At 34.5% G+C, this 18,119-nt stretch overlaps 1 protein-coding gene across 2 annotated transcripts in view; it reads left to right on the forward strand.

Moving 5' to 3' along the window:
• Positions 1 to 724: 724 nt before the first annotated feature.
• LOC125658868 (syntaxin-16-like) overlaps positions 725 to 18,119 on the forward strand; it is an 18,347-nt gene continuing 952 nt past the window's right edge. Inside the window, exons 1-8 of one of the 2 annotated variants that reach the window (XM_048890308.2) lie at positions 731 to 916; positions 6,382 to 6,476; positions 9,193 to 9,245; positions 10,280 to 10,386; positions 11,443 to 11,605; positions 11,963 to 12,069; positions 13,068 to 13,082; positions 14,384 to 18,119. The exon at positions 14,384 to 18,119 is cut by the window's right edge and continues 952 nt beyond it. In XM_048890308.2, the coding sequence (XP_048746265.1) occupies positions 836 to 916; positions 6,382 to 6,476; positions 9,193 to 9,245; positions 10,280 to 10,386; positions 11,443 to 11,605; positions 11,963 to 12,069; positions 13,068 to 13,082; positions 14,384 to 14,710 (948 nt within the window). In that variant the 5' untranslated portion in view covers positions 731 to 835 and the 3' untranslated portion in view covers positions 14,711 to 18,119. Of the gene's footprint in view, positions 917 to 6,381; positions 6,477 to 9,192; positions 9,246 to 10,279; positions 10,387 to 11,442; positions 11,606 to 11,962; positions 12,070 to 13,067; positions 13,083 to 14,383 lie in introns of both variants that reach the window. The other variant, XM_048890314.2, reaches the window with a different exon arrangement.

Consider the following 18,119-nt stretch of genomic DNA (forward strand, 5'->3'; position numbering starts at 1 on the left):
CAGAAAGTTTTCATGTAAAAATCAGCTTTTCTGACTCAGTGGTTCTTGAGAAGAAGATTTTTCCTAAATATTTGTATGTAAAACTTTGATCCCCTATTGTGGCCCCATCCAACCCCCGGAGGCCATGATTTGAACAAACTTGAATCTTCACTATGTCAGAAAGTTTTCATGTAAAAATCAGCTTTTCTGACTCAGTGGTTCTTGAGAAGAAGATTTTAAAAGTTTTCCCCTATATATATATTTGTATGTAAAACTTTGATCCCCCCCCCCCCCTTGTGGCCCCATCCTACCACCGGGGGCCATGATTTGAACAAACTTGAATCTGTAATATGTCAGGAATCTTTCAGGTAATTTTCAGCTCTTCTGGCCCAGTGGTTCTTGAGAAGAAGATTTTTAAATGACCCCACCCTATTTTTGCATTTTTGTGATTATCTCCCCTTTGAAAGGAACATGGCCCTTCATTTGAACAAACTTGAAAGCCCTTCACCCAAGGATGCTTTTGGCCATGTTTGGTTGATGATGGTTCATGAGAAGAAGATGAAAATGTGAAAAGTTTACAGACAGACGGACAGACAGACAGACAGACGGACGCCGGACAAAATGTGATCAGAAAAGCTCACTTGAGCTATAAAAAGGAAGAAGAAAAAATTATGTCCCTGGACAAGCGGAAAAACGAACTTGCTCGAGTTGCGATATCCGAATAATTCTATGTACAACTGCACATGAAAAAGCCGCTTACTTCCGTTTGTTGACACGATCACGAAACTAGAAAGTGGAAAAATGACAACATCAAGTGTTAGGCCTAATTATTATATCGTTTTTTAAAACTGTAACAATGGCAACCAGGAGCTTAACAGAAGTTTTTATTTTGATGCGTAACAATGCGCTTCAAAGTAGAAACATGTTTTCTGAACAGGTGAGTACATCCGACTGATGACTGCACTGTTCATAATATCGTGTTTTCTTTTTTTATTTCCCTCGTTTACATTGGCTTCTATCTAGTTGTTTAATGCTTTATTTTATCGTAAATACATTGATAAACGATTCAGGTTCGTTGGAAAAACTAGTATGTGGAAAATGGCACTTCAAATGAATAACGCAGGCTTAGTTTGACCAAAAAATAAAATAAAATTGAGGCGACATGAAAGATGTTCACGACAGGCATTGGGGAAAATAGTGGCATTTGCTTGGATCAAACTAGAACATTAACGTATGATTGGACTCCTTCTGATTTACGGCTACCGTTGATACTCACAAAAGTTTTGCTCATATTCCACTGAATTTACGGTTGGAACACTTCTAGTATACCGGTCCCCAAAATATGGCGCTAAAACAAGTGCCGCCGAAGATGGTTTAGTATATATATATGATCGCCATAGCGATCGGTAAAATTGTTAAAACGGCAAAAAATCGCAAAATTAAGCCCTAAATTTAATTCCTTGTGTAAATTGAAGTTTAAGAAACTGGTTTTTAAACACTTTTAAATTCAAAATGAAAACAGAATGCAAAAAGACGTACATTTTGTGTTCCAAAATTTATAGAATCTGTTGTTTAGGAATATTGTGACGGCTGCGTTATCTTACGTAATTCTCCTGAATATCATCGTCACTGGTGTTGATGAAAGCAAACTGAATTTCTTCTGGGATTGAAAAAGGATATTGATTCTTCCTATTTTACGAAAAATATTCTAGTAAATGCAACATTGGGAAAAAAACTTTAAAAAACACTTTAATCGACATTTTAGCCCACGGATACTACCGAAATGGGGGCTACCCCCCAACATCCTTGCTTGATTTCTTTAAAATGCAAGGTGAAGATAACGAACAGTGATCAATCTCATAACTCCTACAAGCAATACAAAATAGATAGTTGGGCAAACACGGACCCCTGGACACACCAGAGGTGGGATCAGGTGCCTAGGAGGAGTAAGCATCCCCTGTTGACCGGTCACACCCGCCGTGAGCCCCATATCCTGATCAGGTAAACGGAGTTATCCGCAGTCAAAATCAGTGTGCCAAGAACGGCTTAACAATCGGTATGAAACACGTCAGACAGCATTTGACCCAATGCGAGGTTGTATTGACGAACTAGATCGTTATAACGACCATAGAATTTGCGAAATGCTGACTTCAATCGAGACTGTTGAAATAGACTCGCATGATTACCTTGACTTATCGGGGGCTGCAGCCCCCAAACCTCCACTTAATTACGCTCAATTGCCGCTGGGCTTTCTAATCAATTTTATTTCACGAAACATTGACGAGTTTCGCGTCTTAGCATCCGAGGTGAAAATGCAAATGGCAATGTGTTTACAGTCCACTTAGCAACGGCAATAACTGCTCATGTACAGTCACGTGCTATTGGGGACTGGTATACTAGAAACTTCCCTTACACTTAGTTTTGTGAAAGTTAATATATGTATGTGACCATGAAATGGTCATTGGTGTGTCCCAAGTGATACTCATAATTCCGTTGGTAAATTATAATTCATTTAAACATATATATTATTTATGAAATTTTCTTTGTGCTAAACGTCCAGTAACATCTTAATGTTGAAGGGGGATATATGAGGATAACAAGATCCACCTATTCATTTAAAGTGGTAATACAATGCTAGCCGACGTAAATCATGCATTGTAACGTCACATTTAGCCTCAACTTTTTATGCCCCCGAGATCGGAGATCTGGGGGCATATTGTTTTTGTCCTGTCTGCCATTCTGTAATTCTGTCTGAAACTTTAACCTTGCTAATAACTTTTGAACAGTAAGTGATAGAGCTTTGATATTTCACATGAGTATTCCCGTATGACAAGACTTTCCGTGGGTACCAACATTTTTTACCCAGTGACCTTGACATTGGAGTTTGACCTACTTTTTGAAAATTTTAACCTTATAACTTTTGAACAGTTGGTGATAGAGCTTTCATATTTTACATAAATATTCCTTGTGTCAAGACCTTTCCGTTGGTACTAAACCTTTTGACCTTGACATTTGACCTACTTTTAATTTTTTTTTTTACATTGGTCATAACTTCTAAATGGTAGATATTAGAGCTTTCATATTGTACATGAACATTTCATGTGACAAGATCTTTCTACTGGTACCAAGATATTTGTCCATGTGACCTTGGCCATCTTCGGAATTGGCCATTATCGGGGGCATTTGTGTTTCACAAACACATCTTGTTTCTCTTTCAAATCAAACAATGATTAACCACAATACATCCCGTTTGCAATTTAAAACACAGTTAAAACAAAAGAAAATTAACAAATAAATCATAAGGGGTAAAAAAGTAAGCGTAAATATATCAATCGTATATTTTTATTTAAAGAAATTAACTCATGAACTCGTTCATCTATTAAGTCGTATTACTGTTTTTCTATTAGATAATTGGCTAAAAACTGTAACAATAATAATCACAATGAGCTCGCTCCAATGATTACGCAATTGAGTTAAGTGATTTGCTTTTCATCAGTTCAAAAATGATGGGGATTACCCATAATGCTTCCAGAAAAATGTTGCTGTCACTGCAGAATACTTCATTGACAACCCCACAGATAAAACAAATGAATAGTTTGGAAAGTATTCCAAATGATTTTAAATTCCAGAAAAGTTTTCCCATACCTTCGTACGTTTAGTTGTGGATAATTGCTTGATTTGAAAGAAAAACAATCACAGCTAATGATGACGTCACAATGCACTGTTTACATCAACCACATTATATTTCCCGCGTTAAATGAATTGCCTAAAGTAACATGTTGTAAAATGTTATGGGTCTTCACTCGTCTCAACAGTCACACCGTAAATATATTGCCATTAATTTTTATCAAATTGGGTGTTTGAATTACAAATTGCACGTTAGTCTTGTATTTTGGCATTCAAAATTAAAACACGAATAACTGTAGAATCAACTAATGAACAAAACAAAATGGCGGCACCCATATGGATCACAAAATTTTCAGTGAACTTATGTAGAGATTATCTCTATTCCTTTGCTGGTTTTCTCATTTTTTCTTTTACATACGTGTTACCTTTAGAGCCCTGCTTTGTGGACGGGCGTTTAGCCCGTCCGAGCTTCGTCCAATATTAATCTGTATAAATGTGAATTCCAAACTTTGTCTCTGGGTCAGTACTTGGTAATGTGTTTTCCTTTCTCTCTGGGAGCAATTTGTCATCTCTTTTTTAGAGAACTCTGGTACTCTTGAGTCAAGGTTATTAGTTCACCTGAACCGAAGGCTTAAGTGAGCTTTTCTAATTGTCTGTTGGTGTCTTCGTTGGCTTAAACTTTTCACATTTTCATCTTCTTCTCCAGAACCACTGGGCCAATATGAGACTTTCAAGATACGGATCCACTCTGATTTTTATCGCGCGTTGAATGTACTTTGTAGGGCATGTCACTTCCGGATTACAATAACAATCAAGTAAACAAGCATGGAATACTTCAATTGCTATCAAATTCCTGCATTGAAATGCTATCTTTCAAAGAACCATTTATAGGAAAATATATTTGATTAAATTATGTGAGTTGGTGAGGAAAACGAATCTAGGGAATATCTTGAGGATATCAGTAAAACTTCCATCCAAGGATACACGTCTAAATGTGCCTTTTTCCCTCCATCTAATTTACACCCAGGTACTAACTACTAAGCACCAATAGTAACTTGAATCGTCATCGTGAGACTACACATAGCTTTTTACAGACCGTCTGCTAGCGAAACACCAATTGCATCGATGTTAACTTTGCCCTACAATTGCTTACTATCACGTGACTGCGGTGATAAATGTCAAGTCTAATCAGTCGTCCTGGCACATCCCGAAAGTTCTGTATTTCAACCAAACTTGGCACAAAGCATCCTTGGGTAAAGGGGATCCAAGTTTGTTGAAATCAAGGGCCATGCCCTCTTCAAAGGGGAGATAATCACAAAAATGTAAAAAATAAAAAAAAAAATAATAGGGTGAGGTCATTTAAAGATCTTTTCTCAAGAACCACTGGGCCAGAAAAGCTAAAATTTACATGAAAGCTTCTTGACATAGTGACAATTGAAGTTTATTAAAATCATGACCCCTGGAGGTAGGGTGGGGCCATAATAGGGGATAAAAAATTTACATGCAAATATATAAAGAAAATCTTCTCAAGAACCGCTGGGCCATAAGAGTGGAGATTTGAGTGAAAGCTTCCTAATATTTATTAGAGTATATTCAGATTTGTTCTGATCATGGCCCTGGAGGGTAGGGTGGGGTCACATTAGGGGAGGTTCAAGAGTTTTACATGCTGATATATAGGAAAATCTTATTCTCCAGAACCACTGGGCCAATTTCAATCAAACTTGATACAAATCATCCTTAGGTGAAGGGGATTCAAGTTTGTTCAAATGAAAGACCATGCCCCCTTCAAAGGGGAGATGATCACAAAAATGCAAAAATAGGGTGGGTTCATTTAAAAATCTTTTTCTCAAGAACCACTGGGCCAAAATAGCTGAAAGTTAAATGAAAGCTTCCTGACAAAGTGGAGATTCAAGTTTGTAAAAATCATGACCCGTGGATTTAGGGTGGAGCTACAATAGGGGATCAAAATTTTACATGTCAATGTATAGGGTACCAAACTTGGCACAAAGCATCCTTAGATAAAAAAAATTTAATATGAAAGGTCATTCTTGTCAACAAGGGCATATGATAATTGATTAATTTTTAGTCAAATTTAATAATTAAGCTGGATAATTAATGGATTTTTAGTTGTTACCTTTGAAAAAAAAAATCTGAACCAAGCTGCTTGTATAATGATAGTTTTTATGGAGCCCGTTTATTGCTAGGAACTGCTGCTACTCAGGTGAGTGATGTGGCCCATGGGCCTCTTGGTTGTTTTTTTTTTTTTTGGGGTCAAGGTAAATACAGGTCCAATGGCTCTTTGAAAAGCCCTAAATGAAGAATCCTTTGGCCTAAGTCTGTAGCATAGATCTATTTACTACACCATGTTGTCTTAATGAATATGACATATTGTAATAGTCTAACTAGAACATACAATTCTCTGAAATCAGTTAATAAAGTAGCAGGAAATATATGAATAACTGGTTTTTGGCAAAATAATTAACATTGAATAAAAAAAATATAACCAACAACATGGTAAAATATTCATGGAATCATGTTAGATGGTTAACAACATTAGATTTTAACCTTGCTGTTTTATGTTTAAATGAAACAGGTATTTCTTCTATGGAAAGTATGCCAATTCTTGACCAAATTTGGTAAAGAAACTAAAGATTTCATCTAAAACTTTTTAAAAACTATTTTTACTTTTCAGACCTAGCAAAAACATCTCTGTGGAACTTGGTCCTACATTTTCTTTTTAATCATTAAATGTCCATAAATTGTTCCTGATTTCAGCTTGCTGATGACAGAATGGCATTAATATCCAGTTGCCATGTTGATCCCGAGCTGGGAATAGCCAGTACCAAGTCCTCAAGACTGCCTCCTGAATGGTCAGTACTCTTAAATGTCAAGAGTGGTCAATATTCTGTCAGAGTGGTCAATATTCTGACAGAGTGGTCAATATTCTGTCAGAGTGGTCATTATTCTGTCAGAGTGGTCAATATTCTGACAGAGTGGTCAATATTCTGACAGAGTGGTTAATATTCTGACAGAGTGGTCAATATTCTGTCAGAGTGGTCAATATTCAATGCATCCATCCATTGTTTTAATTTTCATAAGACCACTGATACTAGTATGATAACCCCTTAAGTTCACAGTGCTAGTCCCTGGAGACATAAACAAACAAGACCTAGAGTCATAAACTGTCATGAACAGTCAACCCAGTGCAGTAAGGTATCCGATCCATAAAATTTTCACAAAAAGTCAATATCTGTAGCACTGAATCTTTTGTGAAAACAAAATGCTAAATTTTTAGTGAGATGAAGACGACAGAGAGAGAGAGAGAGAGAGAGCAGATGATGCCCAGATCTGTTCTAGTGAATTAGATGTTTTGTCAGATTTATCTCCCCTTGTAGAAATGTAGATTGATTAATTGTATGTTGTTTAACATTCCTCTCGAGAATTTTTCACTCGTATGGAGATGTCACCATTACCAGTGAAGGGCTGCAAAATTTATGCCTATGCTCCGTGCTTATGGCCTTTGAGCAGGGAGGGATCTTTATCGTGTCACACCTGTTGTGACAGAAATGTAGAATAAAATTATACATTTTCATAATTTGTATATTGACGTTTACTTTTTTTGTGCCTTTTTTGAAAGACCATGGTAATAGGAATCTTTTTATTGTGAGCTTTCTTTGGAAATTATATTCTAATTGACTAAATATATGTCAGAAATGTGTTTTTCTCGGACATATATGGAAAATGTTAATCTCTGTAACAGATTTTCTTATATGTCTTGTCAATTTAGAAAATTCTTTTGGTGAATCGCTGTGTGTGTTGATTATCTTTTATTTGATACCAAGTTTTGTATTTGGTAACAATTACTTTTTTTTTTTAATTGGGGTTTTATGGATTGGATACCTTAATCTCATTTAAAAGTGGAGCCTGATAGGGAAAAGTCCTGTCTAATGACTCGGTGTCCCAGTTTGCGAAATTAATGGCACACTGATAGACAAAATTTGTTTTTTAAAAAGTTTGTCCAGTCTACAGTGAGATGGATGTATTATTACCAATTTGACTCAAAAGTTAATTATTAATGCAGTCTTGACAGTTGCTCATTTTTAACATTCTATGTTTAATTGTCTCCGATACATATACAAATTAGATTTAGGAAATATCAACAATGAATAAACTGTGTTGTAAATGATCAATGCAAACTCAAAGTTAAGTGATAAATCTGTCTTAAGTTATGTAAGAAATGAAATACAAATGTAGAGCACCATAAAATGTAAGGGTATGTAAATACTTTGTTATTGGTCTACAGATCATTTGGACAACTTCTATAGGTTTATTTGTTTTGCTTCAACATTTTACCACACACATCCTTCTGAATTGTAATAAAGGTCAATACAACATCCTCCTGTATTGTAATAGAGGTCAATATAACATCCTTCTGTATTGTAATAAAGGTCAATACAACATCCTTCTGTATTGTAATAGAGGTCAATATAACATCCTTCTGTATTGTAATAAAGGTCAATACAACATCCTTCTGTATTTGATAAAGGTCAACACAACATCCTTCTGTATCGTAATGAAGGTCAATACAACATCCTTCTATATTGTAATAAAGGTCAATACAACATCCTTCTGTATTGTAATAGAGGTCAATATAACATCCTTCTGTATTGTAATAAAGGTCAATACAACATCCTTCTGTATTTGATAAAGGTCAACACAACATCCTTCTGTATCGTAATAAAGGTCAATATAACATTCTTCTATATTGTAATGAAGGTCAATACAACATCCTTCTATATTGTAATAAAGGTCAATACAACATCCTTCTGTATTGTAATAAAGGTCAATACAACATCCTTCTGTATTTGATAAAGGTCAACACAACATCCTTCTGTATCGTAATAAAGGTCAATATAACATTCTTCTATATTGTAATGAAGGTCAATACAACATCCTTCTATATTGTAATAAAGGTCAATACAACATCCTTCTGTATTGTAATAGAGGTCAATACAACATCCTTCTATATTGTAATGAAGGTCAATACAACATCCTTCTGTATTGTAATAGAGGTCAATACAACATCCTTCTGTATTGTAATAGAGGTCAATATAACATCCTTCTGTATTGTAATAGAGGTCAATACAACATCCTTCTATATTGTAATGAAGGTCAATAAAACTAGACCTGCTGTTGCAGTCCTTGTAATCATTTCTCGATGAGTAGATAACATTATCAGATTCAATGATTACTGTAAATGTATCACATTTGTCGGATACGTACCGTCTGCTAAATCAAGTAGACTGCAAAATGTTTAATGTTATGGGTTAACTTAATAGGTACAGTTGTAAAAAGCATTAAATTATATCTAAGCTAAACTAGCACAAAAAATAATTTCAGATTTTCCAATACATATTGTAGACTACATGCAAAATATGTGAAATGTGATATGTATTTACTGGATACCCGATACATCTATTGTTTATATGCTCCCCTAAAACAATCAACCTTTGCGGTCAATCTTAGAATGAACATCCATTGCTGAAGTTTACATTTTAGTGGATAGTGTTGATTGTTTGGTTGTAGGGTGGATGGCGTAGAAGAGGTCCAGTTTGAGATGTCCAGAATCAAACAAAGAAGTGAGTTACCTAAATGCTAGATTGTAGTCAAGAAGAGATTGATTTTAAGTATTCTTTAATATCTATGTAGATATAAAAAAAAATTTAGTTTTTTTTTTTATTTGTTTGGATGTTTATTATATGTCCCAGTAGTGGGTGTCGGATTGTGGAAATGATTGATTTAAAATACTCTCACATCTCCTTGTTATTCATGAAGAAAATTCCTTTACCATAAAGGAATAAATTGTGAGATAAGGTTTTACTGTATACATTGAAAATTGAAAAACCCTGTGATATTTTAGCCCAAAGATTTTTTTTTTGCTACTTTAGAGTAATGAACATGATATACAAACCTTGTATTAAACTTATAACCTGAAAAAATATTCAGATTTCTTGCATGGAATGTAAAATTCTGGTTATTTGCAGAACATCCCCCAGACTTTGATCTAAAAACACTCTTTAGATCTAAGCAGTATGTAATATAATAGTAGTTTACAATTCATTAATATATTTTGGATGGAAGCCTGTGGGTTATACTAATTTTTTATGCATATTGTTGAAAATTATTAATTTTTGCAGTTTGAATAACACAACTGTCATGGGTTCTGCATGTTATAATTTCTCTATGCATGAATTTTCGCGGGGAAAAAACACTGGATTTATAAAGAGGAAGGTCTAAACTATTCCATACCATGATGGAATAAACACACTTTATTTCTTACTCAAAATTTCAGGACCATTCATGGCTCTTGTTCTGTGATCATTAATGTAGACGGTTATTGTGAATTCTGGCAATTTAAAAAAGCCTTAGCCTACATAATAATTTTACATGATGTATTTTATAATTTGTCTGTGATTCAACCAGAATTGGTGTGAATTCTGGCAATTTAAAAAAAGCCTTAGCATACATAATAATTTTACATGATGTATTTTATAATTTGTCTGTGATTCAACCAGAATTGGTATGGTTTGTGTATTTTGATCAAGGGAAGAAGCACAAGATTTGATCAAATTTCACGCTGTAAACATTAACCATTCGGAATTTTTTTTTTCAGTGAAGGAACTTGCAACCCTGCATGACAAACATTTGAATCGTCCAACACTTGACGACAGTGTACAGGAGGAACACACTATACAAATTATGACCCAAGAAGTCACACAGGTGAGTCATGTTTGTCTAAACAGGTCAGTTTTGTTCCTTCCCTAGTTTTGCAACAGTATGGAGACATAAATTTTTTCTGTCCATCTGTCACAGACACTTTTACCTGTAGAGTATGATTTTATATAAATATTGCCTGTAGTTGAGGGTAACATTGAAAGTTTTCACCCCAAGAAAACCATTGTCAACCGAGGCGATGTTACCCTCATCTACATGCAATATTTGTTTTATTATACTGAATGTTATATAAACAGCAAAGCAGAAAAAAATTACGTCCGTTTACATTTGATCAATCACTGTCATGCGATATCTCGTATATCGATACGGGTATTCGCGTTTATTACAAATGTTCAAATGACGTCGTCTAACAATCTACGGCGAACCGTACGCACATAAATTTGATGCATGTGATAATTTTTCATAATATCACCTGTTGTCAAGTACTGTTACCCGTTGCTAGATACTATCACCCTGGAGCTCGTGCTTTTTGTTCTCAGAGGGTAACAATATGTTTTTTCAAATGCTTCTCAACCAATTAGATTCGAGTATTTTACATGAAAGTATAATAATTAAATGTTGTTATTACCTGTGTATCTCTCAAAAATAAATCAATGATAAAAAAAAGAATCAACCCTTGTCTCAAATGTCAACTGTATTGAAATGAAAACAAGTACTAAAATGGACATTTTCATTGAAAAACATTGGTGGCAGACAAAATATGGCACAAAATCTGTGACAGCTATTTAAATATCAAGATTTTGTCATACAAGGATTTAAGTTCAATCAAAATACATTCACAAGAATTTTCTTGAATTTTAAGGCTATATTACATGTAGGTCAAAATGGTGTGATGCTCTGTATTTTGTAACATCCGTAAATTCATAGTATCTGACTATCAGTGTTTATTGTAAAGATAACAATGTTAGATAGGTTACACAGAAAGTTCACGGAGAATTCATTTAATTTATTATAGACACAAGTTTACAATGACTATATTCCCAATAACTGAAGTTTTATTGTTGTAAGTTTTTATTCGGAATAATTGTGTATAATTTCAAGATGTTCACCAGATGTCAAAGACTGGTTCAGCAGATCAGTAGCCGCAGTGTTCATGGAACTGAACAGGAGAAGCGGTTGTCCACCAATATTTTATCATCCCTAGTCAGATCTCTGCAGGAAATGTCAACCAACTTCAGGAAAAGCCAGTCAGTCTACTTAAAAAGTAGGTGGTGGGGCTCAGGGGCAGCAGCAATGACCTTGATTTTCTATTGTTTTAAGGGATACTTTTAGATACTTCACTGTGTCTATTAAATGAAAAGCAGTGAATAACATAGTTATTTTGAGTTTTAATACTTCAGATATGATACTGAGTTGTCTAAAGAAGTTATCATTTTGTTCCATTGTCTTATCAAATATCATTTACTCTATGTTGTAAAACTCATTTTATGCCATAAAGGTCATGGTGATATACCGATGTAACAACAGGTCAGAGGTTTGCAAGGTCACATTGTTCTCTCATTGTATATTGCATGTTTTTTTAAAACTGTGTCTGATAATTTTGATCTGTTTTTATTTACAGAGATAAAATCTAGGGAGGAAAGATCTCGGGAGTTTTTCGACTCCAGTATTGGCCCAGATTCAGCATTAATGCAAGAATCTGACCCTTTCACAGAGCACTACGACAAGGTAAAATAAATGAAAATTTTACACAATGTATTTTATAACTTGCCATTTTATGATGATATTATTTGAACGTTTTCATGATCATTCTTATAAATCCCCTTGGACTTTATTAGGCAATGCCATTGTGAGAATCTTGTAGTATTTACTATTCATTCAGTAATAATTTGGACAATACGACATTGATAACAAACATGAAACCCCAGTCACATTAGTCTAGAAGATGCTCTCTTGGAAACTGGAAAGTCCCGGGGTTGTCAAGCTATAAATGTTTAACATAGGTAGTGATCCTTCATCAAGCACCAACCAAAAGAAGTGAAATTCATGGGTCTTAGACATAAAAAAATGGAGGTCAGGTGTCATGGTGATGGCATGATAAAGAGGCCCTGAGCACATTGCATAGGACAAAATTTGTGGCACTTCACCGAAAGCTGGTGATATCTCTTCACAAGTGAAAAATTCTCAAATAGGACATAAAACAACATGCAAGCAAAGAGCATCCTGATCAAATAAAAATCCTATGATCCACATGCTCTAAGTTACCGCATACAAACGAAAATCATACCAACCACAAACTCAAGTTTTCACAAAAATACAAAAATCATACCAACCACAAACTCAAGTTATAACATACAAAAAACATACCATCCACAGGCTCTAAGTTACCACACACAAACAAAAATCATACCAACCACAAACTCAAGTTATAACATACAAAAAACATACCATCCACAGGCTCTAAGTTACCACACACGAACAAAAATCATACCAACCAAAAGCTCAAGTTTCAGTCCTCACCACGCGACTGCCTCTTATTCGAAGTCCAAACCGCATGTGAGATTGTCCGTACTGTTTTGATGTTAAATGTCATGAAGATTTTGTCTTTAATATTTCTCTCATTTCTTATAAGCAGTGAAAAATGCACTTTTATGAAATAAATGTAAGAGCTTCCCCCCACACCATTACGTATTAAATGTGTAATAAACCACTTCTTTATTGAACAGGATTTGGATACAGTGGTAATGTGTTATGTTCAGCTATTAGGATGACTGCAATGAAAGTTGTGTCTGACTTATTTATAGCATTAATTTTCTGCAGTTTGAAGCAAACACGAAGATGCTACTTACAGCATACATGTTAACTTTAAGTGCATGAGTTAAAGAAAACTTAACCCTGGTTAGGAATTTAGCAGATGTGAGTGAAGTATCTTGTAGCCTTAGCAACAATGGAGAATGCTAGGTGTATGTTCAAAGGAATGCTAATGCCTGCTTGAGTATTAACTCTAACACTTGATGCTGTAAAAAAGTATTTGTCTGAGAAAATGTATAAAATTGTATGATATACTATATGTTTGAGGATAGTATAAACTTTTCACTATATAATATGTACTATGCAATCATGCAGAAATCTTGAGATATTTTACTGGAAACTTTTATAGATGTATAATACAATGCATTGAAAATTATAGTGGATGAAACATATATTGTATATAAAATGTACTACTTTGATTGTAAGAGAATATATGAGATTTATCCTATTTAGCGGAAAATGGCTCTTTCATTGTGAAAATATGGCAAGAAAAATTGAAATCCCTTCTGATCTCGAACTTGTGAATGCCCAGATCTTGTATTGCTTTGACAGTCTAACACTTGGTCACTTTGACAGTCTAATAATTTGACAGAATAACACTTTGACATTCTGTCACTTTGACAGTTTAACACTTTGACAGTCTAACACTTTGTCAGTTTAACACTTTGACAGTCTAACACTTTGTCAGTTTAACACTTTGACAGAATAACACTTTGTCAGTTTAACAATTTGATAGAATAACACTTTGACAGTCTAATAGTTTGACAGAATAACACTTTGACAGTCTAACACTTTGTCAGAATAACACTTTGTCAGTTTAACACTTTGATAGAATAACACTTTGACAGTCTAACAGTTTGACAGAATAACACTTTGACAGTCTAATACTTTGTCAGAATAACACTTTGACAGACTATTGATTTCATCCAGTAAGTAACAAAGATAAGGATTTATCAATGCATTTGTGATGTACAAAACATACATGTACTTTCTTTTGAAATATTTTTATAATGGGTTATTTATTGTTAAATCTGTTTTATATACATGTGTTATTTGTGAACAGGGTTTTCCTTATTCATGAACAGGATTTTCACAAAGTATTTATTAATGAAAACTCGGATGTAATCAATGATAATCTGGGTTTTACTAAGGCGTCTATTAAATCAAATTGCTTAACTTCCTGATATTGTATTAGGGTTTTTTCTAATGCCCAAATAATTTCTGTTGACAGGGTTTTACCAAGGCCCAAATGCAGATTGTTGAAGACAACACCACATCAGTTCGACAGAGAGAAAAGGAGATCACACAGATAGTAAAATCAATCCAGGATTTGAATGAGATATTCCGTGACCTGTCACAGATGGTTGTGGACCAGGGGACAATTCTGGACCGCATCGACTACAATGTAGAACATGCCAGCGTCCAGGTGGAGAAGGGGCTTCAGCAGTTACAGAAGGCTGAGAAATACCAGAAGAAAAACCGCAAAATGTTAATCATCATCATACTTACCTGTCTGATTATTATTTTAATTATTGTGTTAATTGGTGTCAAGAGCTAGTATTGGATTTCACTCATAGTGGGCATAGTAGACTACCTGGGTACATTTGTATGTGATAGAATTCTTGTTAAATGGGATGAAATGGATTTAGTTACATCAGACAACATGAACAAATACATTATGATCATAAAAGGATTTTAAGTATCGTAATTAATGGTACTGTAAGGATCTTTTTCTAATGACCTTGTCATATTTCTCATAAAAGTGTATGTTAGTATGTATTCTTGCATTCAAATACCAAAAACATTGGATGTAAGTGCTATATGTTTAATTCATGTATTTCGAACATGTCGCTATCTAATCTAATTTCTACTTATTATGCCCCTGCCACAAAATGAACCCCAGACATGTGGCACTGCCTCTTTCTGTCCATCCATCAATCTGTCATTCTATATTTGTATTTTTCCAGACTTTTATTTTCCTTTTTGTACAGATATTGAGCTGATTTTTATTCATTCTTAATTTTTTTTTATTTTTTTTTTTAAAGTTTATTGAAGGTTACAGGTTAAGATTTCATTACAATTTTCATTTCAATGGACCTGAATTCATTTTTATTTCAACTGATCTATTTTCAGCAGAGTTATGACCCATGACTTGATGGAATTAAGACAAAATAGTTCGATTTAGTTTCAGATAAAATTTCACTTCTGTTCTGATACAGTGATTTATCATCTGTACATCTTTTTAGCTCACCTGAGTCGAAGGCTCAAGTGAGCTTTTCTGATCAAAATTTGTCTGTCGTTGTTGTTGTAGTAAACTTTTCACATTTTCATCTTCTTCTCCAGAACCACTTGGTCAATTTCAACCAAACTTGACACAAAGCATCCTTGGGTGAAGGGCTTTCAAGTTTGTTCAAATGAAGGGCCATGCCCCCTTCAAAGGGGAGATAATCTCAAAAATGCAAAATTAGGGTAGGGTCATTTAAAAATCTTCTTAACAACCACTGGGCCAGAGGATCTGACATAGTGCAGATTCAAATTTGTTCAAATCATGGCCCCTGGGGGTAGGATGGGGCCACAATAGGGGATCGAAGTTTTCCATAAAAATATATAGAGAAAATCTTTAAAAATCTTCTTCTCAAGTACCAATGAGCCAAAAAAGCTGAGATTTACATGAAAGCTTCCTGACATAGTACAGATTCAAGTTTGTTCAAATCATGGCCTCCGGGGGTAGGTTGGGGCCACAATATGGGATCAAAGTTTTACATAGAAATATTTAGGAAAAATCTTTTAAAATCTTCTCAACAAGAACCACTGAGTCAGAAGAGCCAAGATTTTCATGAAAGCTTCCTGACATAGTGCAGATTCAAGTTTGTTAAAATCATAACCCCTGGGGTAGGTTGGGGCCACAATAGGGACTAAGGTTTTACATGCAAATATATATGGAAAGTCTTCAGATGTGGGGCAAGGTGACTCAGGTGAGCGATGTGGCCCATGGGCCTCTTGTTACTAAACTAGCCTAAAGGACAGAGGCATTTGTGTTGTATTAACACCTATCATACATAAACATAATATTGCCCATCTAGAATGTGTGTGTGTTTTACTCTATATGTATAATGTTGCTATGTAGTGATTGAAGTAGTTCCCCTACAGTTTTAATAGTAACATTCACAAGTAAACACATTCACAAGAAACACATACACACATTCACAAGTAAACACATACACACATTCACAAGAAACACATACACACATTCACAAGAAACACATACACACATTCACAAGTAAACACTTACACACATTCACAAGTAAACACATACACACATTCACAAGTGAACACATACACACATTCACAAGTGAACACATACACACATTCACAAGTAAACACTTACACACATTCACAAGAAACACATACACACATTCACAAGAAACACATACACACATTCACAAGTAAACACATTCACAAGTAAACACATTCACAAGAAACACATACACACATTCACAAGTAAACACATACACACATTCACAAGTAACACATTTACACACATTCACAAGTAAACACATTTACACATTCACAAGTAAACACATACACACATTCACAAGTAACACATTTACACACATTCACAAGTGAACACATACACACATTCACAAGTAAACACATACACACATTCACAAGTAAACACTTACACACATTCACAAGTAAACACATACACACATTCACAAGAAACACATACACACATTCACAAGTAAACATATACACACATTCACAAGTGAACACATACACACATTCACAAGTAAACATATACACACATTCACAAGTAAACACATACACACATTCACAAGTAAACACTTACACACATTCACAAGTAAACACATACACACATTCACAAGAAACACTTATACACATTCACAAGTGAACACATACACACATTCACAAGTGAACACATACACACATTCACAAGTAAACACATACACACATTCACAAGTAAACACATACACACATTCACAAGAAACACATACACACATTCACAAGTAACACATACACACATTCACAAGTAAACACATTCACAAGAAACACATACACACATTCACAAGTAAACACATACACACATTCACAAGTAAACACATACACACATTCACAAGTAAACACATACACACATTCACAAGTAAACACATACACACATTCACAAGTGAACACATACACACATTCACAAGTAAACACATACACACATTCACAAGTGAACACATACACACATTCACAAGTAAACACATACACACATTCACAAGTAAACACATACACAAGAAACACATACACACATTCACAAGTAAACACATACATACATTCACAAGAAACACTTATACACATTCACAAGTGAACACATACACACATTCACAAGTGAACACATACACACATTCACAAGTAAACACATACACACATTCACAAGTAAACACATACACACATTCACAAGTAAACACATACACACATTCACAAGTAACACATACACACATTCACAAGTAAACACATTCACAAGAAACACATACACACATTCACAAGTAAACACATACACACATTCACAAGTAAACACATACACACATTCACAAGAAACACATACACACATTCACAAGTAAACACATACACAAGAAACACATACACACATTCACAAGAAACACATACACACATTCACAAGTAAACACATACATACATTCACAAGAAACACTTATACACATTCACAAGTGAACACATACACACATTCACAAGTGAACACATACACACATTCACAAGTAAACACATACACACATTCACAAGTAAACACATACACACATTCACAAGTAAACACATACACACATTCACAAGTAACACATACACACATTCACAAGTAAACACATTCACAAGAAACACATACACACATTCACAAGTAAACACATACACACATTCACAAGTAAACACATACACACATTCACAAGAAACAC

This window comes from Ostrea edulis, chromosome 1 (genome assembly GCF_947568905.1).
Source record: "Ostrea edulis chromosome 1, xbOstEdul1.1, whole genome shotgun sequence".
In the NCBI taxonomy this organism is placed as follows: domain Eukaryota; kingdom Metazoa; phylum Mollusca; class Bivalvia; order Ostreida; family Ostreidae; genus Ostrea; species Ostrea edulis.